Source organism: Mycteria americana, chromosome 1 (genome assembly GCF_035582795.1).
Source record: "Mycteria americana isolate JAX WOST 10 ecotype Jacksonville Zoo and Gardens chromosome 1, USCA_MyAme_1.0, whole genome shotgun sequence".
Taxonomy (NCBI): Eukaryota; Metazoa; Chordata; class Aves; order Ciconiiformes; family Ciconiidae; genus Mycteria; species Mycteria americana.
In genome coordinates, this window is record NC_134365.1 from 16,875,781 (window position 1) to 16,892,677 (window position 16,897).

General features: G+C 40.7%; 1 protein-coding gene across 2 annotated transcripts in view; it reads left to right on the plus strand.

Annotated features, from left to right (window-relative positions):
• Positions 1–16,897, plus strand: part of SLC2A13 (solute carrier family 2 member 13) — a 206,044-nt gene that overhangs the window by 61,780 nt on the left and 127,367 nt on the right. For both annotated transcript variants that reach the window (XM_075492063.1, XM_075492062.1), the window contains exon 4: positions 11,779–11,887. In XM_075492063.1, the coding sequence (XP_075348178.1) occupies positions 11,779–11,887 (109 nt within the window). The remainder of the gene's footprint in view (positions 1–11,778; positions 11,888–16,897) is intronic.

The window sequence follows — 16,897 nt, forward strand, 5'->3', positions numbered from 1 at the left end:
CCACTTTTGATTTTATGGAACTTTTGTTATATTCCCAACTCCTAATCCAGCTCCTTTCCTCCAGCTTGAAGGATGGTGTACTTGATTTGTTGCTTTCATCTGTAGCTAAAGCAGAGGCCTGTTATACTAACGAAGGCAGAATCATACTAAACAGACTGTTAATATTAGCTTGTTGTGAATCCAGACATAAGTATACAAATATGGTATAATTCTATATGCATTTTAGTACCCAGCGGCCTAGTAAAATTAGTATTAACGCTGCTGTATGTTGGAACCGTTCCATTAATTTGATTGTTCTTTTTGCCTTTTTCTCAGTCTTTCCCCATTTCCACCATATTCCTTTTTTGAGATGAGGGGAGAATGCAAAAGGGACCGGAACTGCATACAGCTCTTAACAATCATAGTATCACAGGATGGTTTGTGTTGGAAGGGACCTTTAGAGATCATCTAGTCCAACCCCCCTGCCAGGGGGAGGGACATCTTTCAGTAGATCAGGTTGCTCAAAGCCCCGTCCAACTTGGCCTTGAACGCTTCCAGGGATGTGGCATCCATAACTTCTCTGGGAAACCTGTTTCAGTGTCTCACCGCCCTCATAGGAATGAATTTCTTCCTTATATCCAATCTAATCTACTCTAGTTTGAAACCGTTCCCTCTTGTCCTATCACTACAGTCCCTGGTAAAAAGTCTCTCCCCATCTATCTTATAAGCCCCCGTTGTATATTGAAAGGCTGCAATAAGGTCTCTGTTATTGCTATGACATATTTCATACCAGTTATGGGAGTTGTCAACTGAGTATTTTACACTTGCTGATTTCAATATTGATTTGTGTTCTCTGCAGAGGTTATAAATTTCAGGTAAAAACTGTCAGTCTAGTGTGACTGATAGGTTCTTGATTAATGAAGCCTAGGACTGAAATTGCAAAAAGGGCTGGATCTGCTGTTGGTGGTATGGAGATGGCTGAGTTTTACAGGATCTGTATGTAAGGATGCTTTTTTTTTTTTTTTTTTTACTACTATGAAGCGCCAAACTTACTTTTTGATAATAACCAAAAATTGTAATAACCCCATGAATGTCAATTTTTAGCTTCAGACTGGTCTGCTGTGCTGTCGTGTATACATCCATTGATGGTGCTGTCTTGTTGTTAGGAAGCCAAAGTTAAAGTACTTTGACTTTAACCTGCAGTGACTTTTTGATTTTTCTCCTCTGGTAGTTTTGGAACCCAACTGAGCTGTGCTAAAATGATATTGATTTCAAAACAGGTTTTAAAAATCTGTTTAAAATGTGGACCTCATCTCTAATTTAACTTTTTTCTTTACTTTTATTTTTAATGAAGCTCTTCTGCTAACTGCATCTGAATTTTTAAAAATGAGAGGAGATTTTCAGGCCCCCTAGATAAATTGGGTTTTTAAAACTTTTTTTAAGGAGGTGGTCTCAACTAAATGTGCTATTAATAATATAAAATAAAAAAAAGAGTGAACATGCAAAAGGTTGTATCCAAAAATTCCCATGGAGACTTTCATTGACCTCCAGGCTCCTTTCTCAGTTCTATTAAATTTCCCTTTTTTTCCCCTTCCCTCCTGGGAATGTGTCCCTGTGTCTCATTCTTTTGGAGGGCAAGGAGTAGAAATCTGTTTTCACTGTTAAATCAGTGGCTTAGGGCAGGAACAGGGATATTTCATTTGGAAAGAAGGGATAGAGGGGAGAAAAAAACATCACTAAGGTAAGATTTTTGGCAGAAAAAATTGCAAAAAACTTAAGGCTTGAAGCATGTGGCCCAGGAAATAAAATACAATATCTGTATGGGAGTTAATACAGTAACAGCTGGGAAGATGAGCCTGAGAGGAGGTTACTGATTGATTAGGTTGGAGGGAACTCTGAGTCCCTAGCTTTTTTGGTGCTCTTTTAATTGAAAAACAACAGCAACAACAACGCTAACACACAAAAAAAGGCACTCTTGAAACTCCCCTGACTGCAATTTTCTTTTAAGTGTCTTTCCTCAACTTAAAATGAAAGGAAAAAAGCTTTCTAATTTCAGATTGCTCAATGTTCTGCACTGCACGTCTTTACTTGATGCGAGTGTGGAGTGGGAAGCTCTTCAGGCTGTAACCAACACTTGGCTTGTTTTGGTTGTGCCTGTGTAATGCTAGCTCCATCATCTTATCCTTCCTCATCTGTTTTCTCCAGCTTTAAGTGAGGGTCGCATTACTGTTTCCTATGTAAAGCAGTTCTAGAGCAGACCTTGAAAAGAAATGTTTGTTTGCTAAAAGCGCATTGCAGGCTGCAGGTATGCACAAGTCCACCTTAATGCCTGTTGCTTTATTTCTAAGGTGCTTGCCACAGCTAGAAGGAAAGCAGAATGTGATCCTTGCTTTTCTGTCCCTACCCCAGTTTTCCTATCAAAAAAACCAGGTAAACGTCCCCCTCCATCATTCCCCTATTCCACAGCTCTGACAGTACCGCACTGGAGTCTGTCTTCCGCCTGCATGGACTCTCGTCGGTCATTGTGGCTGCTTCTCTCAGCTCCCGCTAGGTCACTCTTCTCTGTTTGTTATCTGTTTTTTCATGGTTTCTCCAGTTTTAAAGGTCTTCATTACAGTAGTTTCTCTTTTCTGTAAAGAACATGTCATACAGAGCCAAAATGCACTCCTTTTTTGCTTCCCTACTTGCCACTGCTTCTTGTCCTATTCAAAGGTATTCTTAACTGCTGCCTTTGTGCAAGTACTCAGTCACATAGATTTTCCATCACCAAAGCTGTATATCAAAGAATGTGGTATAAAGGGAAAGATTTTTTTTTTTTCCCCTCTTACAGATAACGAAAATTGCTTTGTTTTCAGGATTCCTAAAAGACCAACCCAACTTGCTGTCAAAACAAAACAAACCAAAATCTTTATTCATAGTGTTTCTGTTCTCAATGTGTGGATTAAAAAGATCATTTGGAGGACCATTTGTTTGAAATCTAGGTTTCCTGAGCAAACAAAAAACCCTTTTCAGTTCAACTAGGCGTGGAAAAACTCCTTGCAGTACTTAACTCTCTAGAACCAAAATGGTTGTGTCTAATTAGCTTTTATTGCTTTTAGAGCAGGCTGTCTTGTTATACCATTGGATATTTGCTGTGGAAAACTGAAAAATACTAAGACTCATTTATTAGGCAAGCTGACAGTCTCTTCTCATTCTTGGCTGATGGGGGGCTATGTTGTAAAAAAAAAAAAAAAAAGGATTCAAGCATGCTTTCTCAAAGGATTAGAGATTAGAGAACTATATGAGGTAGGAAGTTTCCTCTAGTGCTGGGAGTGGTTCTTCCAGTGTTACTGGCATCATTGCGAGACAGTGGGGCAGAGCTTGGTATTTAGGTAAAATTGTTTTGTATCTTCTCAGGATAAATAATAGAGTTTTGATCTTAAAGCTACTTCTATTTTCTTGTGATTTGGTAAATTTTACAGAAAGGAAAAATGAATGAAGTTGATACTTCTAGAAAATAATAATGTAATAAGCTAGGAGTGGGAAAGAGTGTTTGCTTTAGGATATCATTCATATGCAGAAAATAATAGCTAGCTCTAAGAGCTTTAGAGGAGGAGTCTTAGGTGGAGAGGAATGTTCTGCAGATAATGCAGAGAGAGCTGGGCTGGAAGCTGCCATTTTGTAAGGAAAGGCAAAACAGAAATGGTTCCCATGTCTGTCTTCTGTTATCCAGATCACTCACTGAAGTTTCCTTTTTTTGGTCCCATTTGTAACTGTAGACCGATTCTTTAAAGATTTATCTGGATGGAAAAGAGGGTATTGACTGGCATTAGGACAAGAATGGGTCTGAGAAACTAATCTGAAGGTTGAGCTTAATTGATGCTAAACTGATGAGTGACTGTCTTGTTGCTTGGCTAAGCCTGCCTTTTTGGAAACACTCTTCTACAGCAAGAGCACAAAACGCTGGCAGGAGCCCTACATAGTTTTAAGCTCTTGCTACAAGCTGTCACCTAGATTAGCTGGCAAAAGAATGTTTCAACCTGCAAATTACTTTGGCAGAGCCCAGTCTCTAACCATAGTTTCCTGGCTGTGAAATTTTGCCAAGTATTGTACTAATAATTTGAGGGATGGGGGATCACAAGTTTTCTAGGCACCAGATGTCTGCCTGCATTTGCTGGGGGATTTTTAGGTTGGCTTTATGTCTACCTACAGTATTTTTATTTCCCTGGAAGTGTATGCAGTATATTTTCAGAAGGAGATGCTGAGACATCATTAATACCCATTCTTCTGCTTTTTAGCGTTCATTATTTAATCTCCTTTTAGAACTAGGGTTTGTTTGTTTTGTTGTTTTTGAAAAGTTGCTATATCTTTCAGTTGGCAGTGGATCACACCCAAGCTCCTCTGGTCACCATACAATCCATTTTACCTACAGAGGAAAATCAAAATGCCTTATCAGGTGATTCTCAGTTTCTAAACTTAACTTACTTGTGGGTTAAGCCTAGTAACAAGAACAGCAGCTAAAATATAGGAAGCTAGTGTTAAAAGTTTCAGATAACCACTCATAAAATGTAACATTTGGGAAGCATCACTTGCTTTCCAGAAGTAATGATTTGACAAGAACAGCTCCTTCCCCCCATTTAGCTCAGTGTAAGTTAATAAGGGTTGGTTTGGATGTGAAGCCAAACTTCCAAATTCTATTTTTGCCTTTTGCTTATAAGGATGAATGTCTAGTTAAGTACACAGGTTAGACCAGGCTAAGAAAAAGCCAGTTAGACCACAGCAATCCACTTCATATATCACAACTTCACGGTCACCTTCTACAACAGCAGTATCCTTATTCTTCCATTGCTCTTTATCTATTGCTGCCATTTTGCACTCTCACCAGAGCAAGCTTCAGCTGCCCTCTACTGTAGCATATTTTGAACCCTTGTGAACATATGCATTAAGGAATTTACTTCAGATAAAATAATTATCTGAAACCACAGCACAAAAAGTCCAACCAAATCTAGTGTCACTAAATTAATCATGACATTAGGAGGTCTCATCCTTTTGACTTCATTTTACTAGTGTCACTAAATTAATCATGACATTAGGAGGTCTCATCCTTTTGACTTCATTTTATTCATAGATAGGAGGAAAACAATTATCTTGGTGGTCTCTCAAGTTCAAATGAAGTGGTTCAAATGCAGGAATGTTTCAAAATCTCCTAGCTGAAGAGAAAACAACAGCAGTTAAGGCAGAAGTATCATGAACAAAAAATACTGACTTTTGGAGACAAATATCTATTTTTTCCATTGTAAAAACTGCCAAATGTTTAATTTTTTTGTGATGTATCTTGTGCATCATCTGTTTCCCTTTAGTTCTGTGAGCAATTAAGTTGCTCCACTTTTTAAAGATTTAACGATTTTATTGTTTTGTGGTATTTTAATCTATTGTAATAACTAACAGCAAATTTAATGGTTATCAGAAACTCCTGAAGTACAATTTCAGTTTTCAGAAGACTTATTTTCAGAAGAAAAATGCATTTAATTCTGAAAACTTGTTTTGTTTTTCATTTTTTTAGTTTAGACCCATTCTCTGTTAACAGCCATGTTTCACCTGGAGTTGTTTACTTTTAAGGCTGTAATATATGAACACAATAGAAGATGGATGGCAGAATTGAAGATAGGAAAATGCAAAAATAGTATAGTTAGTTTTAGGGCTAGATAATTTTAATAAAAAGTTTCACGCTCATTTTCTGTTTTTAAAACAGCTATCTCACAGTCAAAGTCCTTTGGGTTTTTAGTGCAGTTTGTAAAGCTCCTTTAATATAGAGATTAACATTTTATTTTCTTTCTTTCATTCCATGTATTGGTTTGTAAACCTGAAGGCTGTGAATTTTATGAAAGAAAATCCTTTAATTTTGTGTATGCCTGTTGATATATGTGGTTGCCATGGTACAGATTTGGAGTGAAACTTTTAAATCTCTGACTGGAACCAATATGATGATTTTTAGCATCATTTTTCTGATGCAATTAATCAGAAGTCTGAAAAATTACAAGTGCTTACTGAGTTTAGCTGACTGGATGCTCTAAACATCTAAAGTTCTAAAGTAAAGGTCTAGACTTTACTATGGTCTTAAACTTTCTGCAGGGCCCCACTTCAGGCGTACAGACTGATTTGTGTGATGAAATTTGGTTGAGAGTTCATGACTCCCTCTGAGTTGCAAGCCATTGTCTGGGAGCAGCTGCTTTAATTTCTAGCTATTCATTTTAATGCCTTTTTTCCAATTGTTTTGTACAATGCTGTATTGTGAATAGAGTTGTATATAACTTTCATCAAGTAGCTGAGAGGATCAGGAATTGTTAAAAGCTTTGCATCAGTTTCCTTAGGACATTTCTGCTTCCTTTCCTAACAGCCCCTGCTGCAGAGTTCTAGCTTATTTGATGAGCATAGTCATTGATGGTGGACTTCAAGATTTAGGTTGGCTGTAAGGTCTGTTGAAGATAAAGGTGGATTTTGAACTCCACTAAGGACTTTATAGGAAGTTTATGAAGAATGGAAGATATCTCATAGGTGTTCAGCAGCCTGGGTTCATGACAGATCACAGAATCACAGAATCGTATAGGTTGGAAAAGACCTTTAAGATCATCGAGTCCAACCGTTAACCTAACACTACCAAGACCACCACTATACCATGTCACTAAGCACTTCATCCAAACATCTTTTAAATACTTCCAGGGATGGTGACTCAACCACTTCCCTGGGCAGCCTGTTCTAATGCTTGATAACCCTTTCAGTGAAGAAAAATTTCCTAATATGCAGTCTAAACCTCCCCTGGCACAACTTGAGGCCATTCCCTCTTGTCCTATCACTTGTTACCTGGGAGAAGAGACTGACCCCTACCTCTCTACAACCTCCTTTCAGGTAGTTGTAGAGAGCAATAAGGTCTCCCCTCAGCCTCCTTTTCTCCAGGCTAAACAACCCCAGTTCCCTCAGCCGCTCCTCATAAGACTTCTGCTCCAGACCCTTCACCAGCTTCGTTGCCCTTCTCTGGACACCCTCCAGCACCTCAATGTCTCTCTCTTGTAGTGGGGGGCCCAAAACTGAACACAGGATTCGAGGTGCGGCCTCCCCAGTGCCGAGTACAGGGGACGATCACTTCCCTACTCCTGCTGGCCACACTATTTTTGATACAAGCCAGGATGCCATTGGCTTTCTTGGCCACCTGGGCACACTGCTGGCTCATATTCAGCTGGCTGTTGACCAACACCCCCAGGTCCTTTTCTGCTGGGCAGCTTTCCAGCCACTCTTCCCCAAGCCTGTAGCATTGCATGGGGTTGCTGTGGCCCAAGTGCAGGACCTTGCACTTGGCCTTGTTAAACCTCATACAATTGGCCCCAGCCCATCGATCCAGCCTGTCCAGGTCCCTCTGCAGAGCCTTCCTCCCCTCAAGCAGATCAACACTCCCGCCCAACTTGGTGTCATCTGCAAACTTATTGAGAGTGCACTCGATCCCTTCGTCCAGATCATTGATAAAGATGTTAAACAGAACTGGCCCCAACACAGAACCCGGGGGAACACCGCTTGTGACAGGCTGCCAACTGGAGTAAACTCCATTCACCACCACTCTTTGGGCCCGGCCATCCAGCCAGTTCTTTACCCAGCGAAGAGTACACCCGTCCAAGCCATGAGCAGCCAGTTTCTCCAGGAGAATGCTGTGGGAAACCGTGTCAAAGGCTTTACTGAAGTCCAGATAGACAACATCCACAGCCTTTCCCTCATCCACTAGGTGAGTCACCTTGTCGTAGAAGGAGATCAGGTTCAAGCAGGACCTTCCTTTCCTGAACCCATGCTGGCTGGGCTTGATCCCTTGGTTATCCTCTACCTGCCATGTGATGGCACAGAGGATGATCTGCTCCATCAGCTTCCCTGGTACCGAGGTCAGGCTGACAGGCCTGTAGTTCCCCGGGTCCTCCTTCTGGCCCTTCTTGAAGATGGGCGTCACATTTGCTAATCTCCAGTCAGCAGGGACCTCCCCAGTTAGCCAGGACTGCTGGTAAATGATGGAAAGGGGCTTGGTGAGCACATCTGCCAGTTCCTTCAGTACTGTCGGGTCTCATCAGGCCCCATAGACTTGTGAGTGTCTAAGTGGTGCAGCAGCTCACTCACCATTTCCCCCTGGATTATGGGGGCTCCATTCTGGTCCCCGTCCCTATCTTCCAACTCTGGGGGCTGGGTACCCAGAGAACAATTGGCCCTGCTATTAAAGACTGAGGCAAAGAAGGCATTAAGTACCTCAGCCTTTTCCTCATCCTTGGTCACTGTGTTCCCTCCCCCGTCTGCTAGGGGCTGGAGATTCTCCTTAGCTCTCCTTTTGCTGCTAATGTATTTGAAGAAGTGTTTTCTGTTGTCTTTTACAGCAGCAGCCAGATTGAGCTCTAGCTCAGCTTTGGCCCTTCTAATTTTCTCCCTGCACAGCCTCGCTACACCTTTGTAGTCCTCCTGAGTTGCCCGCCCCTTCTTCCAGAGGTCATAGACTCTCCTCTTTTTCCTGAGTTCGAGCCAGAGCTCTCTAGTCAGCCAGGCCAGTCGTTTTCCTTGCTGGCTCGTCTTTCGGCACCTGGGGACAGCCTGGTCTTGTGCCTTTAGGACTTCCTCCTTAAAGAATGTCCAGCCTTCCTGGACTCCTTTGCCCTTTAGGGCTGCCTCCCAGGGGACTCTCTTGACCAGTCTCCTAAACAGGCCGAAGTCTGCCCTCTGGAAGTCTAAGGTGGCAGTTTTGCTGACCCCCCTCGCCGCTTCTCCACGTATCAAAAACTCTATCATTTCGTGATCACTCTGCCCAAGACGGCCTCCAACCGTCACATGGCTCACAAGTCCTTCTCTGTGAACAAGAGGTCCAGCGGGGCACCTTCCCTAGTTGGCTCGCTCACCAGCTGTGTCAGGAAGTTATCTGCCACACGCTCTAGGAACCTCCTAGACTGTTTCCTCTCTGCTGTATTGTATTTCCAAAAGACATCTGGTAGGTTGAAGTCCCCCGCAAGAACAAGGGCTAGCTATTGTGATGCTTCTCCCAGCTGCTTCATCTGTCTCCTCATCCTGGTTGGGTGGTCTGTAACAGACACCCACCACAATATCTGCCTTGTTGGCCTTCCCCCTGATTCTTACCCATAGACACTCCACCCTATCGTCACCATCATCGAGCTCTAAACTATCCAGACACTCCCTAATGTATAGGGCTACCCCACCACCTCTCCTGCTACCCCACCACCTCTCCTGCCTCACCTATCCCTCCTGAAGAGTTTATAGCCATCCATTGCCGCACTCCAGTTGTGCGGGTCATCCCACCACGTTTCCGTGATGGCAACCATATCATAGTTTTCCTGATGTACAATGGCTTCCAACTCCTCCTGCTTGTTGCCCATGCTGCATGCATTGGTGTAGAGGCACTTCAGCTGGGCTGTTGTCTGTGTCTCCTTCATGGAAGAACACCCCTTGTGTGCTTTGAGGTGTTTCACTGGCATTTCCCTCTTGGCTCCTGTTGCCTCAGTATCCCCTAGCTCAACTCTGTTCGACTTCGGCTGTGCCCCGGCGTACCGTGCACATCTTGGAGACACAGGCCGAGTGCCCTCGCTGGCACCCGCTCCCTCTAACCGTGGCACGTCGTCCCTCAGCTTCCCTCGGGCAAGCCTAATATTATCCCCCTCCCCCTTCGAGTCTAGTTTAAAGCTCTGTCGATGAGCCCTGCAAGTTCCTGAGCAAAGATTCTCTTTCGCCTTTGAGAAAGATGAATCCCATCAGACGCCAGCAAACCCGGTGCTGTGTAGGCCATCCCGTTGTTAAAAAAACCAAATCTGTGGCGATGACACCAGCCACGGAGCCATGAGTTGATAGATTGGGTGCCTCTGTTCCTTCTAGTGTCACTGCCCACAACCGGAAGGAGAGAGGAGAAAATAACCTGTGCTCCAGAGTCCCTTACGAGCTGTCCCAAGGCCCTGAAGTCTCTTTTGATTGCCCTAGGACTTCGTGTTGCAGCTTCGTTGCCCCCCACATGGAAGAGCAGTAGGGGGTAATAGTCCGAGGGCCGCAGAAGTCCGAGATGCTGCAGAATCAGTTGCCAGATAAAGGTTTTTAAGCCCAAAGCCTCCATGTTCAGGTGTGATGCTGAGTATGAAAACCTGAGGGCTGTTGTTTATGAATTAAGGTTCATGGCTGCATTTGTTAGTAAATCTTTTTTCTTTGTGAAGCTTGGAGTTGAGGAGAAATCCAAGAGTATGTCTGACCTCCAGACTGCTCCTAGCTAACAGCGAGTTCTGGTTTTGTTGCTTTTCCACTGAGGAAATTCCACTTCTACTGAACCCTTTTATATACTTGTCTACCCAGTGATATCATGTGTCTTGCTTGAGAATATCTTAATAGATATATAGATTGGCTCTATTTGTCAGTTGATTTTACTCAAATAGAAACATTTTGAAGGTAGTGCTGTGGCTATATGGCAGACAGGTGGGACTGTGTACTGTCTGAATGGTAATGTTACTTGGAAACTAGCTGGAAAATGTCAGACTGCATTCTGCTATTAATAATAAAGAAGCCAAGTTAAGTGATGATACAATTGAGATATGAATTAGAAATACCATAATTCTTAAATGAAAATAAGTTTTTCCTTAGGCAGGTCTGATTATCTTTCAATGAAGAAAATGTTATCTAAACCCCCTTCTTGAGTTCCGCTATTGAAACTGTTCAGCGTTCTGAAGTTGAAACTCAGAAAATCCTGTAAATCATAAATCGTTCTTCTCTAACAGACCCATATAGGTTTTTATATCGAATCAATACATTTAATATTTTCTGTATGTTCAAGAAAGACTTTGAAAATGTAAAAATGTAGATCCTCTTCACCTCCTTTTTTTTTTTTTTTCCCCTGTTATGGCAGCTATTTTGACTTACACATATTGTGATCTATATTAGGTGTTCTTGGTGGGTATACCAGATGTGATAAGATGTATAAAACATAGAATTTTTCACCAGACTATGTTCTGCCTTAAACACCACTCTGGGCAGAAAGAAATTCAAGTAAATAAGGGAGTCGAGTATTTTAAATTTTTGCCTGATATCATATAGCTTTCTGTATTACTTTTTTTTTTTAATAGGATACTTTGAAAATTTAAAATTAACAGAGAAGAAAACTTTCTCTGTTTGCCAGAAAATTTTGGTTTTCTCTTCATTGAGAAACTGTTTTCTGCTTTTTGAGTGCAGCCTCATACCATTGCTACCAAAGGTATGGAAAAAATTTAATTAATTTATGCTCCCTCTGCTGGCCTTTCAGCTGTGCAGAATAGATCTATCCCATACCTTCAAAGTACCCACACTTACAGCTGGTTTGTGGAAATTGGGTCTTTGGTGTACTAGGGAGAACACTTTATCTGCAATATCCAGATCTGATCAGTGAATAATGGCATTTCTGAAATAACCTCTCAATAACAGTGGGAGCTTTTAGAAAGGAAACAACAATGATATTTTGTGATAACTTTGAGTACATTCAGTTGCAGCAGATGTGCAGTCTGTTAGTATGATATAGGAACACTGTACATTTGCCAACAGTAGTATACCCTGTGTACAAAAATTGTTTCATTTTTCTGCCTGGGCTTCCTGGAAATCTTCTTTGTAGTACGGTGCAGAAAAGCAGAACTGAAATGATCAAGTTGTTCAAAAATAATTGAAATAATCCAAGTTTGTTTGAAACTAAGGTGCAAAGCCTGTTATGCCTGGGAACGTTGTCTTGATAGTGATCACTTAAGAACTGTTACGTATTCTTTTGTTGTTGTTTTTTTTTTTTTTAAGCTGGACCTGTGATCTGCAGAATGCTAACATACCCTCCAACTCGAAGAGCCTTAATTGTGGGTTGTGGTCTGCAGATGTTTCAACAACTGTCAGGGATTAACACCGTCATGTATGTATTTACTGCTTGCTTCTCTTTATAAAATGTAAGAAAAAGACAATTAGACCAGTAGCAGTTGTAGATGGGCTTCTGGACAAAATCTGAAATGTGAAAAATTGAGTGTGAGAGCTGGAATGCTGGTTTGAGATCCAGATATTGACATATTTGGCGGCTCAGAAAATTGGTACAAGAGGATGTTAGTATAAGGGCAGACATTTATATAGAGATGAGAATGCAAACCGTACTCTGGGAGATGTGTTATTATGTGTTAGGGTTTATGGTCAAAGCTATGTATGTCTAGATAAGAAAGTACGCTTAGAGTTTGAATTTGTGTGCAAATAGATCAAAATACTGTGAGGATTAGACTGTTGACCATGTAAATGAGATGGAAAATCACTGAGAGTGCTAAAGGAGGTAAGATGCTGAGGGAAGAAGTGTTTCCTGTTATTACATGGTTCTGTTATGTGTATGAAAACTCAGTAAATGCAGAAGTGAAGTACAGTATATTGGGTGTTCTGATAAGCTGTCAGCTCACAAGGGGAGTAGCTCTTGGCACATGTGCAGTGCACAAGACCTAGTTTAAGATTAAATTACTGTTGAGCTACCCTACAAGAATAACCATAAGGAATATGATTTCCATATTGTTTTAAGAGCAAGTGTGAAATATATTGCAGTAACATCTTATGGAGAGAACTACACCTAAGGGAGCAAGCTTGTTAGCAAATAGTAAAAAGGAACAGCCAAAAGGATAAAGCTCTAGTGGTATCAAGAGCTACCATATTAAATGTTAGAGTAAATATATGCCATCTATCACAAGGGGGGAAAAAAACCAAACTCAGTATTGTTAAACTGCAAAGGAGGGAAATCTTTAACACATAAAGAGAGAATTTATAAAGTAGAAATTGTATCCAAATGTGGGAAACAGGAGTAACTGGTAAGTTATGTGTGAAAACCATAACACAGGCACAGGAGGAGCTTGGAGAAATTCTTCAGGCATATAAGCAGCAAGAGACCGAATAGTCTCCAGGCCCAGTAAGGATCGAGATGTTGTGAGAACACTAGCAGAAGAGAAGTCTTTAGCAGCAAATCTTATGAAGACTCTTTTTGCATCTGTGTTAATTATGGAGAGTATATGAAGGTTCCTGCACTGGAGCTTGCTTGAGATGTCTCAGATGGTCTGTTTCAAAATCAAGTGTTTGGGGAAGAACTTTTAGAACAAGCTGATTAACATGAATAATAACAAATTGCTTGGGCTAGTCCAGGTACACCCAACAGGTCTGGAGTAATTCGAATACATAATCACTCAATTTAAAAATGTAGCGTAATCTGTGTGAAGCTACAGCCCAGAAAGCTTTATCTCTGTCCTTATCAAAATTAATTAAAACTGTCATAGAATCAAATGAGAAGATGTCTGTTTATAAATATGAAAAATGAACATGTACATGGAGAATATAAAATAATAAAGAAGAGCCAACATGATTGCTGTAGAGATATTATAGCTTGCAAATTGGTTGGATGTGAGTTCATGGTCATGTTAGAACTATACATCCCATATGAACTAAGCATCCTAGTCCATGACAGCTGCTGCCAAAGTTTCCTGAAGAAACCAGATGGTCACAAAAGTAAGAGAGAAGCCCTCTCAGGTTAATAACTTTTTAAGATAGGAAAAAAGAGGATAAGAATACAAGATCAGTTATCACAAGCCAAGAGTAGACTCCTACAGGGATCTGTGTGGAGATCGTTGCTGCTTTAATAAGTCTGTGAAAGGGGCTAAACAGCAAAATAACAGCTTGTACTCATACACCATTCAGAATATTAAGACCCCCAAATCTGTGAACATGAACAGTTGTGGGAAGATAATACAAGTTAACAAATTAATAAAATGGCAAGTGCATTAACTATGCAGTATTATACAATAATACTTGCAGGAGTGAACTGGCTAACATGCATGGTAGTCTAAATTGTTACTACTCAAAAAAGAGGTCTTGAAGTTGCATTATAGTTCTATACAAACATCGTGATGACATCCATGACTGATCTGGAATAGTATAAACAATTGCAGATGTCCGTCCTTTTAGTAAGGATAAACACAGAATCACAGAATCATATAGGTTGGAAAAGACCTTTAAGATCATCGAGTCCAACCATAAACCTAACACTGCCAAAAACCATCACTACACCATGTCCCTAAGTACCTCATCCAAACGTCCTTTAAATACCTCCAGGGATGGCGACTCAACCACTTCCCTGGGCAGTCTGTTCCAATGCTTGATAACCCTTTCAGTGAAGAAAAATTTCCTAATATCCAGTCTAAACCTCCCCTGGCGCAACTTGAGGCCATTTCCTCTTGTCCTATCACTTGTTACCTGGGAGAAGAGACCGACCCCCACCTCTCTACAACCTCCTTTCAGGTAGTTGTAGAGAGCGATGAGGTCTCCCCTCAGCCTCCTTTTCTCCAGGCTAAACAGTCCCAGCTCCCTCAGCCGCTCCTCATAAGACTTCTGCTCCAGACCCTTCACCAGCTTCGTTGCCCTTCTCTGTACGCGCTCCAGTACCTCAATATCCCTCTTGTAGTGGGGGGCCCAAAACTGAATACCAGGTTATATATGGGGAAAGAAACCAGGTTATATATGGGGAAAGAGGTACCTGTGTTTGAACAGGATGGTTAGGACTCTGCAGCTTGGAAAATAAATGAGTTCAGAAGAAACGCAAGAGGCGTATAAAGCTACTAATGTTATGGAGAAGATGGGGAGAGCATGATTATTCATCATTTCTTATAACACAGTTTTGATGACTCCTAGCTCTTACCCAGCAGTAGGTTTAAAATAAACATTTTTTCATGCAACACATAATTACGTAGTGGAACTCATTGCCACAGGATGTTACAGATGCCAAATGTAGAAGTAAATTTAGAAGTTAATTAGGGGAACTTATATAATAAACATTATTAAAATGTTATTAAACACTATGCGGATGCAACCTCTGGCCAAGTACAGTCATTCTCACATTTTTGTCCTTACTACTTTAGGATGCCTTATTAGGCTAGAACAAAAAATTGACAGTTCACAAGGTTTATGACACTGGTAGGTTGACTTTGCTTATTTTAAACTTCGTTTGGTTTAAAATCTCAAACTCATTTCTATGTAGGAGGCTTTACAAATAGTTTGGAATTGACCTAATTTGCTTCTGGATGTGTAGGAGGACAGAATTACAACTATAAACCATAGTTGAATCTTAGTTTTAGAATAAGAAAATGCCTATAATAAACACAGGAAGGCACTGTTGTTAAAGGACTGGCTTGTAAACCATTTGGAATATCCAGTATTTTTTTAATAATCCAGTATAACTAAATTTTTAGTTATCCGATATGCAAGACAAACGTTCTCCTATGAAAAGGTATTTTTCAAATATAAGTAAGCAGTTGTCTATTGATGGTTTGCTTACATAGAAATTGGTGATTGCTTTTTAATGCAGTAGTTAAATGGTACCTTAAGGAACTCTCAGATTGTATTAACTCTCTAAGCACTGTTTTCCTCTCCATAACGTTTGATTGTGTCATTCTGGGATTGCTGTTCTGATGCAGCAGGAAAACAGGCATTGGTTATGGTTGGAGGTTGTAGGATTGTGTGGACTTTCCTTCAGTGGTTTTGCAAACTCGTTTACCAAAAACAGACACAAAGAATGTTTTGATGGTTGGTGTTCACTGTAACTTTGGTGCTGCTGTGAATCCTCTTCTCTTGGTATACCCCTTTCTAGGCCATGAGGAGAAGAGGCTGATGACCCCAACTTGCTTTTGCCTGGCTTTCCCTGGCAGAAAATTTAGCCTCTGGTTGCCCCTGTTTCTCCTTATGTATTTCCATGGGACTCTTCTACGCTGCAACCAGTTAACTTAACATGGCAGCATCTATGATGGGTCCTGACTTGTTCTAATCTTCTGGCTTGAGGCTTTCCACTCTTTCTGATATAAAATAATTTATTAAATCTTGTATTTAACTATAGGAAAGTGAGGTCATAGGATTGAGTTTGTGTGTGTCTGAAAAACTCATTTAAAAAAAACCAACCCATAAATCACAAAGCAGGGAAGTGAAATGAAAATATAAGGAAGAAAACAGTTGTAGAATGATTTAATACTTCCCCAATTTGTATATGCTTTACTGAGTAACTCTTCTATTTAAGAAAACAAAAGTTTGAATCAAAAAGTATGGGTGTTAGAGGTAGGAAATTATATAGAGGAATTTTGCAGGGGTCTAAAAATAATCACTGAGTGTACCCAGTAGTAGCAGAGATGCTAAAAAGCAGAAAAATACCTACAAGAAACACATGGAAACAACAACAAAAATCTAGAGCTTCCATGCTTAAGAGTTCAGAAATCTGTTACATATTTTCTGGTTAAAAATTGGGTATCAGTAGTGAAGCCAGTGAAAGCAACAAAGTCCGTGTGTAGTTGGATTTCTCTTGGGGATGGGGAGAGGAAAATGAGAAGAACTTTTGTAAGAATTGTTGAGGACTGTGCTCTGTCCGTCCCGTCGTGAAATAAACTGATCTAGTTTTTGCACAGAAATAGTTTCATATTGTATTTGAATCAGCCATGTATGTGCGTAACATCCAGCCGTGAGGAACCAGAAACTCTTGTCACGAACAGGATGTTATTGAACTGGTGAGAACAGCATGCGGAGCAACCTCTGCATTGAGGAGGTGGATCTAAAAGGGAAACAAAATGTAAAAATAGGCTAAAGAGATGATGACTCTCACAGGAACAAATTCTAGCATGATAAATTTAGTCAGTAAAAGAATAAAGCTCAGTGACCTATAGCTTTGATTCCTTTTTTTCCTAAGAACAAGGGTACCACTGCTGTTTGATAGAGTGTCTGAAGTAGAAAAAAAGTTTCCTTTTTGTCATGGCTTTTGCCAGCTTAACTGACCTGTAAAAGATAAAGTCATACAATTTTAGACAAGCATCTCTCTCACTGGTGCCGAGCAGGTCTTTTCAGTTTCTTATCATTCTGGTATTTTCTCATCTTG